Raw genomic sequence first — 24,180 nt, forward strand, 5'->3', positions numbered from 1 at the left:
TAGCAGCAAGACTTACAAGGTTGATAGAGAACAATACCGAGTATGTTATCTTTAATAAAGACCCATTGTGAAACTACTCAGTGTATGCTACATCCTGCTACTTTTGACATTTTCTTTGATGACATCATTTGTCATTTTGTTTTGAGGCACTGCAAATGTGCTACTTCATGGAATATCCTGAAATTCATTTGTTTGTTTGTTTTTTCTCTCTCTCTTCAAAATGTCAGACAGTCAAAGTGATGAGTTTTTTTTTAATCAGACAGAAATGGGTCATAGTTCATGAAATCTGAGTCAATACACAACATCAAAATACTACCATAGAAAAAGTTAATATCAATTGCAAGAACTTTCTGTAGGAGGCTTATGTTTAGGTTGAATGCAAGAAGGCAGTAAGTCCCAAGAAACTCACTTGTAGGCCGGTCCCTGTGGAACACCCTGACGTCCATCAAATTCTCCAGACCATCCCTGACCGTTACCCTCCCATGTCCAGTCCTCTTGTTGGCCTTCTGGATGCTCTTGGTCTCCCAGTCTGTCCAGTAAACCCACTGACCATGGACAGCCAAACCAAATGGGTGGGGCAGCTGGACATTTATAAGAATCTGTAGATATAAAATGATGACATACATGTATGTTACGATATGTCCACATGCAACTGGGACAAAACACGTCTTTCATTTTCTTGTGTGACTTAGCAAAAATGTGACTTTTGTTAAACTTCTAGTCTGACAAGATGTTGGTCATGAATTGTAAGTACAGAGACATCAAAGATTGTCTCAAAGCACAGGTAAATGGGAAACAGTGCTGCACATGTGTACCACTTCATAACATCAGAAATAATGATGAATGATGAAAGAATGATGATGATGAATGCTGAAATCACGAAATGAGTTAACTACCTGCAAAATTAAAAAATTGTTTGTGGAAGACATCAAGTGTACGCACTAACCTGTCGACCACTCCCGTCCAGATTGCTAAATTCAATCCTTTTTGTCCCTGCATCTGACCAGTAGAGCTTCCCTCTGTCCCGGTCAAGGGACAAACCGTTTGGCCAGAAGAGGGCCTGAGAGACCATGACCATTCGACTTGACCCGTCCATCCCGGCTCGCTCTATCTTGGGAGTGTGGCCCCAGTCTGTCCAGTACATCACACTGAGGGATTTAATTTCAACAAATGGATTTTCGTGTTACTACTTCTGAATAACATTCAGCATTTAGTTAGTCACACTAGGAGGACTAAACTTAGATTCTTGAAATCATAGAAGTATGGACAGCTCCCTCTGGAGGTGAGGGAATAAGATATGAACAAACATGGAATGCATTTCCTAATGATGATTTTTTAAACTACTTCTAGTTTTTGAAAGAGCTTACTTTCTTAGGCAGTGTATTTTGTGCCTCTTTTTTATCAACATATTATATACTTATCATGGAAGATATGCAAATTGAGCAAAATATTTTCACACAAAAGTGCATTTATTTTGTAGAAGGCTAGGAAGTAAGAGCATGATTAGTAAGCAAAAAATTATAAAGAATTCTGCACACTTTATCAACAGCACTTCAGGGACCTCTGTACCACTAGATATTTTAAGAATCAGGTATTGTTCTGGACTCGCAGAGAAGAACTTATACATATGTACACCTCCAACAGCTAGTAGCAACTTTCAAGAAATTGTTAAGTTTCTCAGGATCAGGGTCATATTTCACAAAGGATGTTTTGATAGCATTCTTACTAGAATTCTTACTATATAGCAACAGCTAATCAGAAAGGAGCTGGATTCTTACTGTTATCAAAACAATTGTCAAAGCATCAAAGAGTTGCTATCAAACCAACATTTTATAAAATGGAGTCCAGGGGCTGTTTCCCTATGATGTACTTATCAATTCTAAGTTCAATTCAACTGATCTTAGGGACAATTTTGGAATCAATCAGTCCTCAGAACTTAAGAACTGTGTCATTAAGCCATTTGGGAACAATATCTTGCGCCCATCTTGCCATGTTCTAGAATATATTTTGAATATCTATGCATCCTTTCTGACTAGATCTGTCCCAAATCTGGATTAACTGTTTATTTCGATACAGTTCCCATATTAGTGATACTGGATCCTGGTCCAACAAACCTGGCTATTGGGTCTACAATGATGTCCCTGGGTCGGTCCAGGTCCTCCCAGACCAAAATGGTCCTCATGGTACCGTCAGTGTTGGCCACCTCAATCCGGTCCATGGTGGCCTCGGTCCAGTAGATCTTCCTGGTGATCCAATCTACGGCCAGACCGGCAGGGCTGTTTATATTGGTGTCAATCAGCACCTGGGAGGTGAGAAAGGATCGTTTACCAGTCAGTCAAACTGAGGATTCAAAGACATGCTGGTAATCCCTTTAACCTTCTGCTTACATTCATGGGAAGTGTCATGTTTTAATCCCTTTGGAGAATCAAAATATGAAGAGTTTGTTTGCAAAAACCGATAAGTCCACATTTGCAAAATGGAGATATTTGCGATTAAAGGTCAAGAAAAATAAAGAGAATAATAAGAAAAATTTTGCTTCTTTTGACCATAACTTCAAAAATGTACCTTTATATGTAGTGACCGATATATCATTTAAAAGGTATTATTTTGTACTTTATGACAGAGACCACACTTCAAAATCTTCAAAAATGGACTTATCGGTTTTTGCAAACAAACTCTTCATATCTTGACGGTGATTGGTTAATAATATTCTCATATTGAAGATGGTGATACATCATGTATGCATGTAAACAGTAATTTCAGCTGATATGAGACACAATTTTATTTCTTAGAATAGTAATCTACTATTCATACTTCTGATGCCAATTGTTAATACCCCATGTGTTGAGGTGATGTACGTACATGTAGTAAGTAGTGTTTTGTTCTACTTAAAAATATTCAGGTTTAAAGCACAAGGATTTGAAGGCAATAATGGCATGTACAATGAAATGTAGAAAAAAGTATTGTAAGAGAGTAGTCAGCCATAGCAAAAGGTAGATGAGAGGGGTGAGACTAGCCATACTGGGACAGGTCATGATACATGTATTACATTCCACTGCAACAAAATATCAATGTTCAAATAAAGCAAGTCTTTGAAATCACACACTTGAAAATTACAATGAAGAGTTTGTTTGCAAAAACCGATAAGTTCATTTTTGAAGATTTTGAAGTACGGTCTCTGTCATAAAGTACAAAATAATACCTTTTAAATGATATATTGGTCACTACATATAAAGATACATTTTTGAAGTTATGGTCAAAAGAAGCAAAAATTTTATCATTATTCTCTTTATTTTTCTCGACCTTTAATCGCAAATATCTCCATTTGGCAAATATGAACTTATCGGTTTTTGCAAACAAACTCTTGATTTGTTGAACTTCGTCATAACTCTTGCTTCTAATCTAAAGTCTCATTATATCCTACATGGAGATAGACACCTCCATATTCTCCTAGATGGAATGTACACTATGAATGTGAGTACAAGGTATTCCTTTTGTCCCTGTTCTCTTTTGTGACAATGAGGCAGCATCATCAAACAAATTAAAAGTGGCTACAGTTCACCATGGTACACCTGTGCAAATGGAACAACATGCCACAAAACTACCAAGTCTGACTGTACATGCCAAGAACATTGCTTTTCTCAATTCAACATGGTTTCAACATTCGATGTAAAACCCGGCATGCATTTATTCTCTTCTTATGTCAAGATTTCAAGAAGTGCAGTATGCACAATGTACAACATGGAAAGATGCAGTGTCTATGTTGTATTTTCACCAAAAGGGTGTACAAATGACATAAAGTCTACCGACTACATGTAAATGGCCTAATGGTTCTTAGCTGCAGATACATGAAATCAGCCAGCAATTGCTTACAACTTTGTGAATGCAAATACGTTAACATGCAAATCTTGGCACCTACAGGATTCCAGAAATCAGTGACTACCACAAATGTAGCTCTTTGGTCCTTCATACTTTAAGAAAAAAAAAAAGGAAAAAGAAATCCTGGACTTGATGCATTCTAGTACTAGATTATCAACATTGAATGAAATTCAGTTCACAGCCAGTCTGTCAAAATCAAACTTTTGATAAAATTATGTATACATCACATTAGTAAAACAAATGCAGAAATCAGCTGATAAAATCTGCATCAATTGATTAGAATACGTTCACAAAAAAATAAAACATCCAACACGTGCAAAAACACAATTCAAATCAAGTATGGTGTTCAAGTAAGAGGCAAAACCAGAAGAAGTCAAGAAAATGTTCTAAACAAACAAAAAAATAGCAAACAAAAATTAATGTAATAAATTGATCACGGGGCAGGGTGAACATATCAGGGGGTGAAAAAAAATAACATCCCACAACTTACCATTTTCAACATGAATGCTTTGTGGGTTGGAAAACAAACCAAATCAGGTAATTAAAAGGTCAACAGTAGTGAATATAATGAAATAATCTAGTCTTTTTCATCACAAAAAAAAGAAAAAAAAAAAACATAACTCAACAATACCTCCTCTAACACTCAAATCTTCATTTTGTTTTGCAAGATAATAGGTCTCCGAGAGTTCTTCAAGAAAGCTAACTCTTTCAAGATTCTTTTGATACAATAATCACATGAAGAGTTTGTTTGCAAAAACCGATAAGTCCATATCTGTCAAATGGAGATATTTGCGATTAAAAGTCAAGAAAAATAAAGAGAATAACAAGAAAATTTTTGCTTCTTTTGACCATAACTTCAAAAATATACCTTTATATGTAGTGACTAATATATGAAGAGTTTGTTTGCAAAAACCGATAAGTCCATTTTTGAAGATTTTGAAATACGGTCTCTGTCATAAAGTACAAAATAATACCTTTTAAATGATATATTGGTCACTACATATAAAGGTACATTTTTCAAGTTATGGACAAAAGAAGGCAATTTTTTCTTATTATTCTCTTTATTTTTCTTGACCTTTAATCGCAAATATCTCCATTTGGCAAATATGGACTTATCGGTTTTTGCAAACAAACTCTTCATATCATTTAAAAGGTATTATTTTGTACTTTATGACAGAGACCGTACTTCAAAATCTTCAAAAATGGACTTATCGCAAACAAACTCTTCACATAATTCTACATAAAATATTAAAAAGTATTTTGTTAATCTTTACAGAAAGCTACATGTGGACCCTTTCTCAACCTCTTAGCCTAATAAAATGAAGCTACCGTCGTAAGACACCAACATATCATCACATTCCTTGTACATTTATAGTATTTCACACACACATTCCTTGTACATTTATAGTATTTCACACACACAGTCGGAAGAGCGCCAATCTGTGAAGACAATGTACTGTAACTGTGAGTCATTGAATCACTGTAAACATTACACCATGTTAACAAATAACGCGGGACCAATCCCAGCCTGAGTTGGGCGGGGTTGGGCGGGGTTGGGCGGGGCCGGGAGGGGCTCCAACCTGCATCCTGTTCTCACCTCTTGGTTCGAGCCATTCCAGTGGGCGCGGTTGATCTTGTTGGTGCTGACGTCGGTCCAGTACACCCAGTCTCCATCACGCTCCTCCCAGTCTAGCGCCACCGCATGTTTGATGCCGGTCAGGGGCAGGACCACGTCAGATCCATCGGGGGTGTCGAACGAGATGAGACGGATATCTGGCTCCCGGCTGAACAGCAAGTAGCTGTCAATGCCTGGTAGAAGAAAAGCAATGAATAACTTGTTATAGACTAGAGAAAATAGAAAATATTCCCTGCATAATTTCAAGGCAAGTACTTTATATTTTCACATCTTGCCACGACAAAACTGCAGAGAAGGTTCTGATGGTTCACTCTTGTTATGTCATTGCCATGAGGAGCCACTGAAGATCAATTTGTGTGCTTTAGTTGTTCTTATGTCAGGCAAGACATCTGATTGTGAGGACACTATCAATAACAGCAACATGGTCTTCTTTATCCAGGGTAGCCTCTTTAGCATTGACATTACATTGTCTTATCAGAGTGCCCTGCCATTATTATTACCCTAGCGTTGCCAGGTACCCATTTACACCTGGGTCCAGAGGGACATGGTCAGTAGGCACATCTTGCCTAAGGACATAAGCACTGGACTGGAGTCAAACTTGAGTCCTCCAATTGGGAATCTGGAGTCTTATCAACTATGCCACAGTGACCCTACTTAATATCAAGGTATGTACAAAAGATTTGACCTGTAGAAGAGAGTTGAGGCTATTGAAAGTCTAAAGAAGTGACTTACGGTCGGCACAGTGCGTGTCGTTGAGAAGCCTGAAGCCCGTCGGACAGCTACACTTACTGCTTTCTGTTCCGGTCTGGAGACACAAGTGGCTACAAGTTGACATCATGCATGGGTTGAAGCCTGGCACACAAATACAAGCAGTGTATTGTTACAGCCAACCAGTTTTCACTTCATATCATTATCTCAAAAGTATTGCAAATACAATATCAAACGTTTACATAAATTATGACAGTTTTGCAGACAGCTTGTAGACACATTTACATGTGCAAGTGAAAAGTATTCTTGGCTAAAGATTTAAGTTTAATTGAACGATCACATATGATAAGAGTAAAGTACAAAATTGATGTGATTATAAGTAGGCTGAGCATAGGATGGGTTCGACATGAGGTCGGTGTGGTTCAAGGTTATGGTATCATGTGAGAAAAGGTCAAGGGTGGCACAGGGCTGCTAACAGTCACACGTCAAAATCTGGGAGGTTCCAAAGAGCCATCAGGATTGAAGTAGGACAGTACATGCCTGTCACTAGGGAAAAATAATTCCCAAATTAGGGAGGATTTTATATTCTTTTGTCAGGACCGGAAGATATATTTCAGTTTTCAGGGAGCATCCTGTGAAACTAGGAAGACTTGGCAACTCTGGTGGCATCACAGTAAGCTGGTTAAACAGGAAGTGTTTGTGAGCTAACCACTTGAGGCGTAATGATTGTGGGCATAAAAAGGGTGTGACAGAATGAAGGTGGGACACTGTTATGGTGGGGCAGTAGGTGGGAGGAGCAAGGTGGGTGTGGCACAAGGTGGGCGTGACACAGGATGGGCATGAAACACAGTGGGCATGATGCAAAGTGGACTTGACACAGGGTGGACATAACACAAGGTGGGCGTGGCATCTGGTGGGCGGGGCACTTACCACTGGGCTGTCGCTGGGGGTGGAAGGTGTGGATATCCATGGGGAAGTGAAGCTCACTCCGGACAATGGAGAGGTCGGTGCCAGTAAACTTGTTGGCCGTGTTGATACTCTTTGTGTGCCAGTCAGTCCAGTAGATGTGGTCCTCAAACAGGGTGATAGCAAACGGGTGTGGCAGACCTGGGGGGGGGGGGGCGTGGTCAGGGAAAATAGAGATCTTTCATATTCATTTCACAGTTCCAGCCGAGACATTTGTATACACTGCCTTAACAAAGTCTATTTATTCTGTGGATATCAGTACTAAAATCATGAAACAAGTTTGCATGAATGAAGTCTATAGTGTTCTCATTTTCACTGAATACAATTTGAGTTAAATAAACATAACTCATCCATACGATCTTGTGATGCCATGTTAACACACACTCACACGAAGTAACTTATATCACGCTGTAGACATAAATCTGATGACGAAATATAAAATGAATGTACATAATATTAAAAAAAATCAAATCAAGTCAAATCAAGTCAAATCAATCAGGTGGCATTCTGTAACACTCTGCTAGCATCGTGAGAAAACAATCTCTTTCTGGTATGTACATACCACAAACAAAATCTGGGGTCAAAAGGGGGCCTGAGCTTACAATCCTAGCAGAATCAAAATCTCTGACGACAATGCATTTAGAAAAATATATATATAAGAATTATGCACTAAACAGAAGATAGTCAAAGCAGAAATAAATTGTAAGCAGCTCACCTTCGTTAATGACAATCTTTCGCCCACTCCCATCCAGGTTGGCGCTCTCTATGGAGTGATGTTTGGCATCAGCCCAGAAGAGTTTGTCCGTGGCGTAATCAATGGTCAGACCGTTCGGCCAAAACAACATGGTGTCGGCGATGATGAGGCGACCGGAGCCGTCCAAGTTGGCTCGCTCGATCTTCGGCCGACTGCCCCAGTCCGTCCAGTATATGGTTCTGAATGGGAGAGAAATGTAGCACAGTTGAAAGAGGATGGAGTGACATACAGTCAAACCTATGTAGCCTAGTCAGAAATCACTCTGAGAAAGATAATCAACTCAGTATACCAACACACGATAGAATCCACAAAATTCAACATATTTTAACTGTTCTAGCATAATTCAATTCAATTCAATAGTTTATTTATTTCCATCATCAAAATACAAAATGATGATGGAAATAAACTATTGAAAAAAAAAATGAAAGAGCACTTCACTTGTTTTGTACCTTTGTCAAAAAGCAGAGGGACAAATACATGTACTACCATTAACATATGTGTACTTCTAATGAAAAATGGAGTTTTTGTAGAATTCTCCATATATTTCTTTATATTGTTGTCCATACATGGCATCATGAACTGTAGTATGCTTCTTATCCAGCAATGACGACACCAAAACTTTAAAAATGTATAACTTTTGAAATCAACTGTCCGATTTTCCTCAAACCTTCACTGATGTTGCAACTGTACAGTGAGTACAGTGTGCATTGTGTCAGGCAAGAAGCCGTGACGGGTAGCCAGATTGGCGAGTACGGTAATAAACTTTCTTTAAAATAAACTTTAATCCGCTTACATTACAATATCTCCTGATAAAACGGGGCCCAGGTCTAGTAAAGAGACTGACCAAGGCTAGACTAGATCCAGGACTAGGTCCAGGACCAGGACCAGGACTCACCCTTTGAGGGGATGGAGGGCCAAGGCTCTGGGTTTCTCCAACCTCTCCCAGATGAGAAGAGATCGAGACGAGCCGTCCAGGTTGGAGACCTCGATCCGTGATGTTCCGGAGTCACTCCACAAGAGTTTGTCACTGATCCAGTCTACGGCTACACCACCTGGAATGGTCATATACAGAGGTAATCAGATATATCATATCAGAATATGAAAGACTGGTAGTCTTTTGAAAATACATACATAGGGCTGTTTTCACCATCATCATCACTACTTGCTTACCAATTGCTGTACAATAACTGAAATAAACATAAAAAACATTTGAAGAGTGTCATTAAATAACACTGTGCAACATGTTCAACTCTTCAAACTAAAAATTTATCAAGATATACCACATGAAAAATATATATGCAAAATTCTCTCTCCATTGAGGTGTATGCCAAGTGATTTTGACTCTTAACTTTAATACTATTCAACAGAAATGGAATGAATTCAACCATGAATAGTCCTGTACTGTGTTTATACTACACTCTGCTGTTGAAGTTGTTAGCAGCTCCTTGTATCATCTCACAATACCATTATGTAATCACCCTTTTAGTCATCCTTTCTGCAGTCTCTTTGCTTCTGATTTCCTACACTCCTTTCTCTCCAACCACACTCAGAGAAAGTCATTATTGGTCATATGGTCATTCCATTTCCTCTGCCACCTACACCTCTCTTATCTCATTCTGACGATGTAATGGTTGTATATAAAGCATACTGCAACTTTGAACTTAACACTTGCATTTTTCACTGACTGTCCGTTCACAACACCTGTCTCCTCGAGTTACTTATCACTGGATTGCAGAACACAAAAGATTGTTCTACCAATAATCCCTAGAGCGAGACCAACAATCTTTACCTGGACTCTCCAACCCCGTGGAGACGACATCCATGACGCCGGTCCCATTGAGGTACGCCCGCTTGATGCTGTCCAGGCTGACGTCGGACCAGAAGACCAGCTGCTGCTCGATGTGGTAGTCGAGCGCGATGGCGTTCTCCAGTCCTCTGAGGATGGGGGTGTAGATGGAGTGGAGAGGTTCCAGACGACGGATGTCGATCCGGTTGGCAAAGAGGAGGTACGGCTCCGGACCTATCATTCCATCAGACAAGTAGATGACCGAGATTAGTAACTGTTATGGATCTACAATCATACAACTTACAGAAAGCTGAGCTTTGAAGGCACTAGGATGCATTGTTTTACAAACCTGGCAAAATATTTTTGTTGTGATAAGAGAACTGATCATCTCGCCACTTCATACAGAACAGAAGGTAACATCTTTTTCAATACATCTGCAGGAAAGTTGTGAAGAGTAATTCTATAGCAAACATTGATCACAATAACAATGATAACGCTTTGCATTTCTAAAGGGCATAACAATCATCCTTAATTCTCTATGCACTTGACATAAAAAAAATACAATCATTAATCAGTAAATTTTTAAAGCCTTCTTCAAAGAATCAAAGGAAGACAGTCTCCTATATGTAACTACCAAAAGAAATTAAGCCATGCTTGTAATAAATATTTTCTTCATTTTGTTCTGTTTTGATTAATTGTCATCCTGATATGGTAAACCTCCAACTCCCGTTTGCCTCAGAATCAGAGGGTGGGAGATATTGGTGGGTGTGGGAGGGGGGCATGACCTCTCACCTTGGGCCTTGCAGGTCTTGCCGTCGGGTCGGAGTTCATAACCTTCGATGCAGGAGCACTGGAAGGAGCCTGGTGTGTTGGAGCACTGCTGGCTACAGACTCCCTCCTGAAGGCACTCATCAATATCTGAGGAATTCAACAAAGAATCATCAAAACTTTTAGACATCCAATATTCATAATTTCCTTCGGACCTTCTCATTGCCAAAACTGATTTTCACATCAACTTTCAGATCAATCAACCTAATTGGTCTGTCTTCTTTTTTCTTTGGTCAGTTATTACAGAAGTCAAAACTAGGGAAGGACATAAGTTTGACATGTTTTAAAGCATTTCCCACTTCTATAAATAATTCCATTTTTGCAATCTCGTGACAATTCCATGACACTCATTACATTTATTCTTAAGTTATACACTGTCCTTTTCAAAATCCCTTTTCACTTGATCCCCCACAGTGCTTTGATTCATACCTACAAAAAAAAAAAGTTACATTAAAGTAAAATAAATAAATTGCAACACTTAAAGGATGATTACTTGGGAAAGTTGGGCAGACATTCTCTATCACAAGGTTGAATGGGAATATACATTTGGTTGAGCTCTCAAAAACTGCATGTAAAATCTATAATAAGTGGAGATACAAGGGTTCGGTACTCTTGAGAGCTTCTTTGTGGTGGAATACATTATACTGCATCAACAAAATGTGACAAAGTTCTCAATTACAGACAAGGATTTTGCTGATCTCGTACCTGTGCAGCTCCTCCCATCAGTATCCAAAGCAAAGCCCTGTCGACAGGAGCAGCGAATCCCTGGGTTCAGGTCAATGCAGGTGTGTTCACATCGGGTGCTAGCTCTGTGAGAGCTACAGCTGGTGATGGACAGGTCATCCGTGTCTGGAGAGAAGGGATGGACAGTTTGGAGTGGTCAATACGGACATTTCAATATGATGGTCAGTTTGTCCAATTGCTGTGTGAAGGGACTTTATATATTTTTCAGTTTATTGTGGACAGAATGTGAATTACATTCACAGCAAATTTGCCTGGTTTCAAGCTGAGAATACATGCTAACTTCCATTACAATTCATGTCGTCGTGTCAACGATTTTAACATGTAGTCCCATATCTGCATATGTGAATTTATTCTACCAACATAAGGAATTAGGTTTTGTTTGTTAATGGATGGACCTATAAACACAAACTTCATCACTTTTAAAAGAGTTGAGCAACAGGATAATATGTTTCATGCACTCTACAACAATAATTCCAATCTTATTTTCTTGAGAAAATCTTACAGAAATTGTGTCAGAACTTAAGAGTGATTGCTGTGATTTGCAAATATTATTACAGAAGGCACCTTGTCAATGGAAATGTTATGTCACATGTGTTATGTAATGGGCTACAAGGGCTTTATCGTAAGGTATCTAAAATTCTAAGCATTTGCAAATTTCAGTTGTAAGACTTCCATTTGTACATATCACTCAAGTAATTTTTTTTTTCAAAAATGCTTCTTATGAAAATCTACAAGGTGCTCAAGCCCTCGCGTGGTGGGAGAAAGAAAGCGGGACTTACTGCAAGGCCTGATGGGAAGTTCGTCGCTGCCGTCCCCACAGTCATCCCTTCCATTACACACCTTCCTTTGCCCGATGCAACGATTATTATTGCACTGATACTGGTTTGGGTTGCATAGGCTTGGTTCTGAGAAGAGAGGTAAAAGGCGGAAAATTCAAACACACCCACACCCACACTTTCATTAACTGCATCTATAGCCCTAGTCACGCTACTCGAAACTACACCTACATGTGGTTTCACTTCACCGAATTAGTTTTCGGTAGTTTGGTCAATCTTACCGCAAACTGATGAGTACAAATCCATGTTAGAGAATGATGGTAGGACCCTAAGAAAGAGCATAGATAAAACCTGAAAAGCTGCCCTGGGCAAATACCCAAAGAGGACCATTAGATCATGATTCTTGATAGGATTGCATGCACTTTCTAGTAGTATTTTGGCGTTATTATGAAACTATATTGAAACTTGTTTGGCATGTCAGAAAAGTTATATCATGACATGGCTTTCTAATAAGCAGCAGTGCCACCACTGTAAAAAAAAGAAGAAGAAAAAAAAAAGTAGCTGAAAAAAACAACAACAAAACTCCAGCACACAAGGATTACACATAAACATCAGTTCTTCCTAAACCATGTCTGAATGAATGGCAAACACATTGATATATACACAAAGGGTGTGTTAGGGAACTGATAGATTTGTTTGTGTCAATACACCACCAGCAAAAATATTTCGGTCAACAGTTTTGTCACAATTTTGAATACTCACAAAGCATTTTATCCCAAAGCATATCCAAGCAAAATGATAACAAAATTCCTTCCATTCCAGTCAAAACCTTGCAAATCTGATTTCCTAATCCCTTTCAATCCCCATTTATCCTTTATCTTTCAAGAGAGGTAAATCCTTCGTGTATGTCGCAAATGAATTCATTTCCTGCAAAGATCCTTCAAACACAGTGAGTGAAATTTTGGGCAAACAAAACTCTCACCACGTCTCTCCATTAAGTCAGGGTCTTCACCCAGTGTAGAGAATAACAATCCAAGGACAGTTATAAAAGCTGTCACTAGTCAAAATGCACAAATAGTGAGGTATGTTGCCTCTGTATGTATACTGTATTTCTCTATCGCAATTATTCACTTGTGAATAGAGAACTGTCCCTTCCGATTTAACCAAATTTTGTAGTTATAAAATGACACATGTTTGAATCACCTCTGTTACCTCTTTCTTTTTTCTGAAATATTAAAAAGTGCCCTCCTCACTCTCCCCTTTTCATGTACATTTCTCCTTCTCTCTCTAATCTTTTTAAACTTTAATATCATATGTACAGTGTATATCTTTCTTCACATTTTTACAATTGTTTTTACCAGTAATATTTCAGTCACACTTGTTACCTCTGCCAAGGGAGGAGGTTATGTTTTCATTACCAATGGTTTGTTTGTTAGTTAGTTAATTTGTCCCTGTGCAAAATAACTCACAAAGTTGTGCACGGATTTGGATGAAACTTGCAGGGAATGTTGAGAATGACACAAGGAACAGATGATTAAATTTTAGTAGTGATCTGGAAATTTCTATGGATTTTTTGAAGGATTTTCGATATTTTGGCAGGTAGGGTCAATGAACTTGGGAGTTCAAGCTGCGCATTTTCATACGTTTCACAAGTTTTCATACACGCACTAAAGTGCGTGCTCTAGTTTCTGCTAGGGCGAGGTTCGCCGCGCAACTGAGGGTTTATGTCGTAACAAAGGCTTCTATATTGGAAAATTGGGCGATTTTTCAGCATGCATACGTATGGTTGGAAATCACTGATCTCTATGGAAGACCAAGATCATCGGTGGAAAGTAGCTGCTTGGCGGAGGTCGCACTCCCAGAGTGCTCTTCTAGTTCTATCATTGCTATTTAGTACATTTTGTGAAGCACTTTGTTATAATTGAATAGCTAAAAATACTGTGAAATACATTTGAATGTATTTGTACAACACTCCAATACTCAGAATGGGTTTTTGACTATGACAATAAACCTTCAAACTTTCTTGTGCAACATGTGGTTAGACATTCACTGTTATTACACTGGGTGGCCATTCATAAACACAAGGATGAGGATACAGTAAAGTGCACTCATGTTTTCACTTCGAACATCTCTGAAATTGTCATACAATGTATCACGAGTGTTTTCTCAACAAAAAGAAGAAAAAGAAAAAAGGGTGATTATGAAGTATGAGAAGAAATATCTTATAAAACGCAAGGCTGATTTGTTTAATATCTATCATGATAATTTGTTGTTTGATCCAAGTAAACTCAGATATCTGTATGTGATACTGCATACGCCGAACATTTTGTGAGGTTTTTACTTTCACGAATTTCACAAGTTACAACCTGTAGGTGCTATTTGCAAAATTATAGACACGCAAAAAAAAAAAGGACTCTGATCTCGATAAGAACGTGACATATTTGGTATTCACATTTCTCCATTCAGTTCAGTACTCCATGATCGCGAATTTAATCACTCGATAAATCGTAGGGAAATCCCGATTCGTGAAAATTTAGACTCGCTAAGTACGTGGCGTATACGGTATACTTTTTACTGTCATCCTCACAAAGGGATTGAGTGTACAAGATGGAAAAAAGAATGCATCATGTCAAAAAATATGCTAAACGCCTGCCTAGCACTGAGGGGAGTATCAAAGTTGCACTGCAATGTCTGAAAACACTTACGGCATGATTCCTCATCACTGTTGTCTCCGCAGTCATTCTCCCCGTCACACTCCCACGACGCCGTGATACAACGACCCGACGCACACTGGAACTGGTTCGATAGACACGTCCTGTCAGCTGCAAGGGGAAGCAAATATCACAAGATCAGAATCACTGGTGTTCGTTCGTTCATTCATTCATTCATTCATTCATTCACTCACTCACTCACACACATACTCACTCACTCACTCACTCACTCACTCACTCACTCACTCACTCAGTCACTCACTCACTCAGTCACTCACTCACTCATTCATTCATTCATTCATTCATTCATTCATTCATTCATTCATTCATTCATTCATTCATTCATTCATTCATTCATTCATTCCTTCATTCATTCATTCATTCATTCATTCATTCATTCATTCATTCAAGGTTTAAAAGTCCAACTACAGGTACAATGGCAACCAAGACAGGTTGAATTAAGATAGTTACACAGTAACACAACAAAACATTAACACAGGAAAATAGCAATGCGGGAAAAATATTTTTTTTTTTCAAAATAAAAGCACCCACACACACACACACAAAACAGAACACAATCCATGCCAGCATCCCTGGATCATGCGGAACAAGTACTGATCTAGGTATGGTCTAGCACGCTGTGTGGGCAATGATGCCTATAGCAATATCTGGGGTAGAACAACATGGCAATGACAGATCTCTGTTTGGATGTATGCAATAGATCTTTGTTGTTGTTGTTGTTGTTGTTGAAATCTGTGCAACGTATGAATCCTTCACTTTTGTTGTTCTTGTTGTGAAAGTTGAAGTAACAACTACCAAATTATATCGTAATAGAGTACGGGATTAGATCCTCTCAATTGCAAAATTAACAACCCCCCAAACAGAAAGTCTGAAGAGAGAGAGAAAAAAAGAACAGTTTGCAGAAATTACTGTACTGTCATTTTAATACTAAGAAAAAAGGAGAAATATTGATTAAAACCAATCTAATCATTTTGCCAATTTTCATGATTTATCAATGCTTTGTTCTCGGTATTAACAGCATGATACAATTATTGTATACACCACCTGCTGTTCCCAAATTCTAACAGATTTTATTACCACATGATGATAGTCTTCCATTATTGTCCAAGATCAAACTGACACTACATAGGAGAAATCTGAAAGACAAGGTATTAAAAAAATTCCTTCCATTCTATTAAGGGCAAGAGAAAACACACATGGTGGATATTTGATCTCGACTTACGACAATTTTGTTCATCCGATCTGTCATCACAGTCGTAGTCCCCATCACAATGCCACAGCATGGTGATACAGACATTATTAGCACAGAGGAACTCATTGTCCCGGCAGGTAACATTTGCTGTGGGGTAAATGAAAGTGAAAGAATGGTGATTAATAATCAATGCAAAAAATGTGAGCACTCTTACATCACAGAAATTTTCCTGAGTAAATAAACTGATTTCTAACCAATATGTGCCATCAGTCATTCAATGCCTCATCTACTGAATCATTTAAATTCTTTTCAAAACTCATCTGGTTCGTCAGTTATATTTTTTTTTTTCTGGAGGCGCACTCAGTCAGTTAGTAATCATTGTATCACATGTATGATTTTTTTCTTCTTCATTTCGTTACTGTTATTTTGGTTTTGCATTGTTCTTATGTTTTTCTGTTTTTTAGTTTTCTTGTATGAATAGCACTAGTGCGCTTAGAAACACCCATACAAAGTGCCATATAAATGCAATTACTATCATCATTATTAAATGTCAGACAAATTAATACAGAAATATTAACTGAACCGTGAAAAGAAGTTGGTGAGAATCTGGATGTCACGGGTGATTTCAAGCTCTTGATACACTGATGGCATACACAATGTGAATGATGAAGGTTCGCTAGCAAATTTAAAGGCATAATTTACCATTTGCAGATGAAAGCATTAGTGCTATAAAATAGTTCTAAAATGTGAGTTAGGGATAGAAACAACCACTGTCAAAATTTGAATCCGTATAATCGATGTTAAGTGTTGTTAAATACACAAAATGTGAACAATAGTTATAATAAAAAATTTTCCAGACTAAACCGTATACAGTTACGGTTTATTGAGAAAAACCCTGATATCTCCTTATATTTTAGGTTTTATTGCAAATATTGATATGGTAGGATGTTTTATGATACAACAGACCTACACATATGCATCAAATATGATATCTTGAAAATTTTTGAAATCACTGCTCCCAAAGGTAAACTGGACCTTTAAGACAGCATCTCTCTGAGCTGATCAAATGTTCAAAAGTGGGTGGTCAAAAGTGGGTGGTCAAAAGTGGGTGGTCAAAAGTGGGTGGTCACTATTAATAGCCTTGCCAGGTCAGTGATACAGTCTGAAACCAATGCCATTCCTAAACAGACCTCTCTACTCGAGGTCAAAGTCTCAATGGTTTTGAATGACAATTACCTGATATTATTGTAATTACAAAACCATAACTGCAACCCCCCCCCCCTGCTAATTGACTACTTTTCAACTTTAACAATACAATCTACAGAGAATGAGAGTCAGAATAATCCTTAGTCCTTCATGAAACGAGACCAGGCGGTCAGCGGGTCAGTGCTGGACGGTCACTTACCACAGTGTGACTCGTCGCTGTTGTCTGGACAGTCCCTTTCGCCGTCACACACATAGCTCATGAATATGCAGTCCCCTGTGTTGCACGTGTACTGACCACTGGTACATGGGGCGCTGTCTTGGTTTGCTATGGGTCACAAGATACAAGCAAGCAATGATTCTTGTATTGTTAGAAATCAAAGACCATCAACTGATACCAAAGGGAGATGCTTAACTAGTTTGGAGAAGTTACTGTACACATGATAGATTTCACAGTGTAAAATTGGGAATTTGTGCAAATTTTGTACTCTGATGTGTTAACAAGCCAACAAGAACATTTGAACATTTGATATCAAAGACATTAAATCATGGTAAAAAAATATACATTTGCAAAACTACAATAAATGGAGTTCATTGAAATCTGCCCATGTGTAAAAATTATAGCTCAAAAGTTTCCACTTTTTATAGCATCTATTTCTTTCTCACTGATACAGTACTTTTTTTTAAACAAACCTTCTTCTTTACTATTCACCATGATGTCCTACTGGCATAACAAAACAACAAATATTACTGCAGTTTCATTCTTTTAGGCTAAAATATGAATTTGAGCTTAATTTCAAACTCAAAATTTCGCCAAACCTCTACCAATTTATCTACCAGCATCTTTCCCTTCCTCCCCTCCCTCATGGGAGTTTTCGATTGACAATGAAGTAAGTCTGCGATGTATTAAGCATCCAACCAGGAAGGACCGCGTCCTTCGATTCATTGTGCCATACAAATGCTTTCGTAAATGTGCACCGTGGCAGCTCAGCCGAGTTGCAACTCCCCCAGGTGCAAATGAGCATGTGATGTCTTAAATAATTGTTTCTTCAGCTGGGTTGGTGATTCTGGAACAATGCTATTTTGGCCTACTACTTTTGAAGATTCAAGAGGACGCACGGCTTCAAGATCGTAACTATAACAATGGCAGAAATTTGAATGTAACAAGCACAGTCTAATCTATGTTTCATCAATCAAAATTTCCCCATAACCTTAACTAATACCACTACTCTACCATGTGAACAACGTTATTGGTCTACCATTGTTGATGATTCAAGAGGATGCATTGTTTCAAGATCGTAATGATGCCAACAGCAGAAATCTGGACCTGACACGCATAGTCTAATTACCTACATGTTGTCAATCAAAATCTCCCCATGCCCTCAAACACTTAAACACTTTTACTCTGTAACGCTCGAAATTATATGTAATACTGATCCAGGAAAATATAAAATTAGTACACTTGATTAACACTTCAGCAATCAGAAATGTAATACACTGTATGTGTACTACGTGGGGAAATGTACGGTGATTAATTTTGCATGATTGTCAACCTCACAAATCTGTTGTAAATATATTCATTATTTACTGTTAAGTGTGTCATTACCTGCCATGTGTCCAGAAAAGGATCATGGACCTGGTACATATCGTCTGTTGAGAATGAGAAGGGCGTTAAATTGTCTCGAACACTATGGGTTTACTGACAACTTGATGCCCTTTCTATCATTTTCAACCGACGATATGTCAACATGTCCTTTGTTCTTACTTATCAATAAAGACATGACTATAACAACTGTGTTTTTAGCCACTTACTGCAATTCTGTTCATCGGATCCATCACTACAGTCCCAGTCACCGTCACAAGTCCACTCCATGTCGACACACCCGCCTCCTAGACACCGGAACTCATCCTGACTACACTCCATCACTGGAGGATGAAGAGATTTGAGAAAAAAAACAAATCATCATCTGCTAAAAGTGACAAAAAATTTGCTATCACTGCATGTTCTACTTTTACAAGGAAAGTATACTTTCATGTATGGTCCCCGTACAGTAAAAGAGCCTCGTAGAAGTTAGAAAAGTTACAGCCTGTACAAAGTTCATCAGTTGTAAGCTGATATAGACACTCTATGTCAAATTTCAGTATGGAAAGGAACTGCTATGCAAATTACTATCCAACACAGAAAATGGAAACAAAGCAAAATGAAAATGAAACATCATATGAAAGATTCCATGCTCTGGTGAAGAATAACATACTTCATGATCTGCAAATCATCGTTGGATATAACTATGCATTCTATTTTACAGAAATCATTATTTCTTCTTGTAAAGAGCATTAAGAGTCCAACACCATTAAGAATGACAAAATAACATAACACTGTAACTGTAGGGTGTGTACAGTTCTGGTTGAGGTGACAATTTAGCTTTCAACGTTTTGCGAGATATTCAGAAACCACTCTCTGAGATGTCAAAGAGCATGCAATTCTAAGGGGTATCATAATCAAAAGTTTATTTGATGAAAATTGATTTTGAAATGGCTGAGATATCCAGAAACAAGGTGACACAAAGAGATCCTAATAAAAGGCGTGGCCTGTCGCCTTTTATTATTTTCACTTTTTTGGATATTTCAGCCATTTCAAAAACCAAATTTCATCAAATAAACATTGAATCCTTCTTAAAATGACATGCTCTTTCATATTTCATAAGAGGTTTCTCATTATCTCACTTACTAATGTTATAAACCTGAATCCCCACCTCAACCAGTACTGTACAGTCCCATTAAAGATAATAATGCATTGAACAAAATGTAAACAATGATCAAAGCAACCCCTGCGATAAAGTGTTTAAAGAGAAAGGGAAATGCATACAGCAAGTCTCGTCTGATCCATCTCGGCAATCGTTGTCGCCGTCGCAAACCCACGACGTCCGAATGCAGTGATCGTTCTTGCATCGGAACATGTCGCTTCCCATACACTCCACGTCCGCTGTTGGAAAAGGGAAAAAAATAACGATCAGAAATTCACAGACATAGCTTTTCTTGGGTCATAAAAAGTGACTCCTTATTGATATCTCCTGATTGTTCATCCTTCTTCTTTTGTTAGGCTGAACTCTATGACAGAAATACTGTCACAGGTGCATTACATTGTATGAACAGGTATCATGTTTATAACTCTGTGCCCCAATTTGTAGCTGTGATAACCCAAGAAAGAAATTTTACATTTCAGACCATTCATTTCATTCTTCCTCTGAGTGTAATTATCATTAGTCACAGATTCATACGTATGACCAAATTATGTCAAATGTTCAATATATCTTAGACCAAAAAAAAAACGTGACTCTGTCATTCAGATGAAGTCATTCTACACATAAAAGCCTTCTAGATCTATGAAGCAATTTTCATACACCCTATGAACTTTCAAAAATTGAAATACAGACAGTTCAGCATTGCCATTCACAATAGTGAAGTATCCTTGAAAAAGTTGAAATGACTATCACCACATGGAAATAGGGTTGGGGAGGGGAATCCCTGTGGAGGGGGCATCTGTATAGAGAGGGTGGCTGGTGGTAGCACCCCTTGATGATGTGAAAGAGTACATAGAAGTTATGACTATCACCCCTGAAAGTAGGGGCTAGGGAGGGTACTGTGGCATTCCTAGAGGGAGGGGTCATCTCTAGAGGGAGGGGGGCATATGTAGGGAGAGGGGGTTGGGTAGCACCCCTTGACAATGTGAAAGAGTACAAAGCTTTAAGTTATGACTATCACCCCTGAAAGTAGGGGCTAGGGAGGGTACTGTGGCATTCCTAGAGGGAGGGGTCATCTCTAGAGGGAGGGGGGCATATGTAGGGAGAGGGGGGTGGGGTAGCACCCCTTGACGATGTGGAAGAGTGGTACTCACAGCACTCAGCCTCATCCGATCCATCAGAGCAGTCGTTGTCTCCGTCACACTTCCATTCGGCTGAGATACACTCCCCGCTGTCGCAGCTAAACTCCTCCGCCCTACACGTTGGACGATCTAAACAAGGAAGAGAACCAGCAAGGGTTTCATTTTACAGCAGACAGTGATATTACTCCATCGACAAATATGCAATAAATTACTATATAAGCTGTTATTTTCATGTCCAGATATTTTTGTGAATGAGCAGCTCACAGACATTTTGTAAAGCTGTTGTTTTCGCAGATTGACACCTAGGCTATTGTAAGTGCACTATTATTCTAGCGCATGGGGACATTTTTGCATGTGGTTAAATTTGCAGTCCAACAGTGATTCGAGAAATTTGCAAAAATGAAATCCTTGTGAAAATAACAGCTTACACAGTACCAGTACAAGTTGCTCCCACATCGATATGAACATGCAAAGTCTAATAATTTCCAGAAAATGTGGGCTATCAAAAAATGTTACTCAGAAGGAGTGGCAGTATCACTTCTTTTAGAAATGCAACGAGAACTTGAAACTTGCTCCAAATGGCAAGTTTCATACGGATTCTATGTGTATAATCTTCACTTGAGAGAACGTGCATGCTCTGCACACTATGGTATTCACATACTGGTAGTTGTCATACTGACATGCAGATAATGCAATCGTAGGCCATGAATTATTCAAGATATCGAACATCCATTCTATCATCACTCAAAGTCAAACTTGACATTTTTTCTCCTCTCCTGGAAGGATTAGCATTCAAATATTTGGCAAAAATTACTTAAATTCATCAAAAATATTAGAACCATTACAGTGTTACCTTATGAGTGTGTAAATGTACTTGTATACGGTGTACATGTATGTATTTGTGTAACTGTCAATTGTGGTGTGATGGACCGGGTCCACTGTATTTCTTTCCTTGTACTTACCTGCCTGTGGGCAGGTAGTATCCTAGGAATATTGATCACATGCTTTAATTTGCAAAGGAAATAAAGTATGTTATATGCGTCTTACTAAGAAGGCCTAACTTGAAAGGTGTAGACCGAAAACCTATTATTATCAAAAAGATTCCAACTTTAAATATGAAGTAGCAATTTCCGATTAAGAAGTGGTGAATAATCTATTATGAATGAACTATTAAAAGTTGTTAAAATGGTGTATCAAATGTTTATCAAAGAAGTGAGAACTAAACATTGGAAGTAAGAAAGTTGATGTCGACGTAAAAATGAATTAATAGCTCTTTAATAGCTCTCAATACATGCAGCGCTTAATAGCTTAATAGCTCTTAATAACTCTTAATACATGTGGCTCTTTGCTTAATAGCTCTTAATGGCTCTTTGTATTTAAACCAATACATGTACTTCATCAAATCATTTGGATGGTAGAAATTATCAAGAGTACTTGAAATAACCATAACGTACAATGCATGTTCCTGGTATCTCGACTGTATGTGCTATGAATTAAAGATAGAGCACCATAACTCAATCTTTGAATTCATGTACCGATGGCTTGTAAAAACACTGTAGACACACATTCAACATCATAATGGGTTTTACAGCATGTTTTCATTGTGTTTCCGACACGTCACATTTGATTGCCTACAGGCAACGTACAAAAGTAGCTTTCATTTTCAACGTGTGAATACTGTGGAAGTAAAGATCTATTCTTCAAGCAATACTGTGATTAAACTCCTCACAGCAATTTTATAGCAATTCTCCAATGAACTGTATTCCAAAGAAGGAACTGGTAGGATATAAAAGCGTCGAGTTGGTCAAAATAACTATATTCAGACTTGAGAGAAGTATTGTTAATAACTCAGGCAATTGATGATGAGTTCTCTAAACAGCCACAAAAATTTGGTCTGAAATGCTCTAGAGAACATGACAAACAACAAATTGGCAACATTTCCCCATGTTATTCCTGTTGCTAGGCAACATATGCACTGGCTTGAGGGCAATGTGGTCTGCCTTTTGCTGTGGTGGAGGCGGAGTCTCTGGTAAGAAGGAAGTTAATCGTGGGGTTAGGTTAGAGGGAGCAGGTGTACAAGGCCCTCCTGAGTTTAATAAAAGTGGCGGTAAGGCCCCTGTAAATATTCCACCTGCTCAGCTGGTAGTCGTCTGGCAGGACCCAAGATGGTGAGAAAATTGGGAGGTGTGATGGAATGATGAAAGTATTCAGAATGTTTCACTGGAAGTCAAATTTGACTAGCCAGAATGGAAGAGGAAGAAACAGTGACTAATGAACGCTACAGATTGCATTAATGCATGTGCGGAAAAACAGCAGGATACAAATATGAGTTTCATATTTGAAGGATAATGTGAACAGGTGCCCAAGTTAACACTCTTTCGCTTTAAACTGGCTTCCCGTTTCACAGATATGTCAAAGGCAGTTTGTGATGATGGTCCTAAGTGGGCTAAATGCAGCATGGTATACAAATGTAGTGAATGATCGCGAATGCGATGGCACAAGATTTCACACGAGGTGAAAGATAGAGGTGCTCTATTCAACGAGGCGGAGCCGAGTTGAACAGTGCACCTCATCTTTCACCGAGTGCGAAATCTTGTTCCATTGCATGTGTTAAGACCTCGCACTATTTTATTATAATATAACACCTCGCAAGTCAATAGATGTGATCCACACCAATCCTTGAGATACATTAGTACAGAAATGGCAACCATTTTTCATGAAAGGCGAGTGCAAGGTTTATTCCGGTACTATATTGTGGGACAGTAAGGTCGTATCCGAAAGTGATCAGTTGCAGAAATTGTCAACAGTAAGATGAGCGACTGAATGTGTGCTTGTGACTGACTGAGTGCACGTAGTAAAGATATATTGTGATGTCAGAACCATACAATGGTGCAAAAACTATGAGTTGATTATGAGCCTAACTCAGGGGTCAATGTACAATGGTAAACTGGTGACATCGGCGTGCAATGTCCAGATTACTTTGAAGACAAAAAAGTACACAGCTCAACAGCAACAGTATACAATGGTACTTTAGACTGCTAGTCACATGATGAGCTATTGACCAATCAACAGCTTTTTAGATGCTGTATGATA

At 38.5% G+C, this 24,180-nt stretch overlaps 1 protein-coding gene across 1 annotated transcript in view; it reads right to left on the reverse strand.

Moving 5' to 3' along the window:
* Positions 1-24,180, reverse strand: part of LOC140236204 (low-density lipoprotein receptor-related protein 4-like) — an 82,006-nt gene that overhangs the window by 15,670 nt on the left and 42,156 nt on the right. The window contains exons 3-20 of the mRNA XM_072316172.1: positions 21,100-21,216; positions 20,071-20,187; positions 19,017-19,130; positions 17,407-17,532; positions 16,032-16,148; positions 14,783-14,899; positions 12,081-12,206; positions 11,263-11,406; positions 10,522-10,647; positions 9,733-9,963; positions 8,839-8,995; positions 7,905-8,122; positions 7,154-7,330; positions 6,248-6,367; positions 5,477-5,688; positions 2,115-2,302; positions 947-1,148; positions 410-599 (exon numbers count right to left, since the gene is read on the reverse strand). Coding sequence (XP_072172273.1) covers positions 410-599; positions 947-1,148; positions 2,115-2,302; positions 5,477-5,688; positions 6,248-6,367; positions 7,154-7,330; positions 7,905-8,122; positions 8,839-8,995; positions 9,733-9,963; positions 10,522-10,647; positions 11,263-11,406; positions 12,081-12,206; positions 14,783-14,899; positions 16,032-16,148; positions 17,407-17,532; positions 19,017-19,130; positions 20,071-20,187; positions 21,100-21,216 — 2,799 coding nt within the window. The remainder of the gene's footprint in view (positions 1-409; positions 600-946; positions 1,149-2,114; positions 2,303-5,476; positions 5,689-6,247; positions 6,368-7,153; positions 7,331-7,904; positions 8,123-8,838; positions 8,996-9,732; positions 9,964-10,521; positions 10,648-11,262; positions 11,407-12,080; positions 12,207-14,782; positions 14,900-16,031; positions 16,149-17,406; positions 17,533-19,016; positions 19,131-20,070; positions 20,188-21,099; positions 21,217-24,180) is intronic.

This window comes from Diadema setosum, chromosome 12 (assembly GCF_964275005.1).
Source record: "Diadema setosum chromosome 12, eeDiaSeto1, whole genome shotgun sequence".
Lineage (NCBI taxonomy): Eukaryota > Metazoa > Echinodermata > Echinoidea > Diadematoida > Diadematidae > Diadema > Diadema setosum.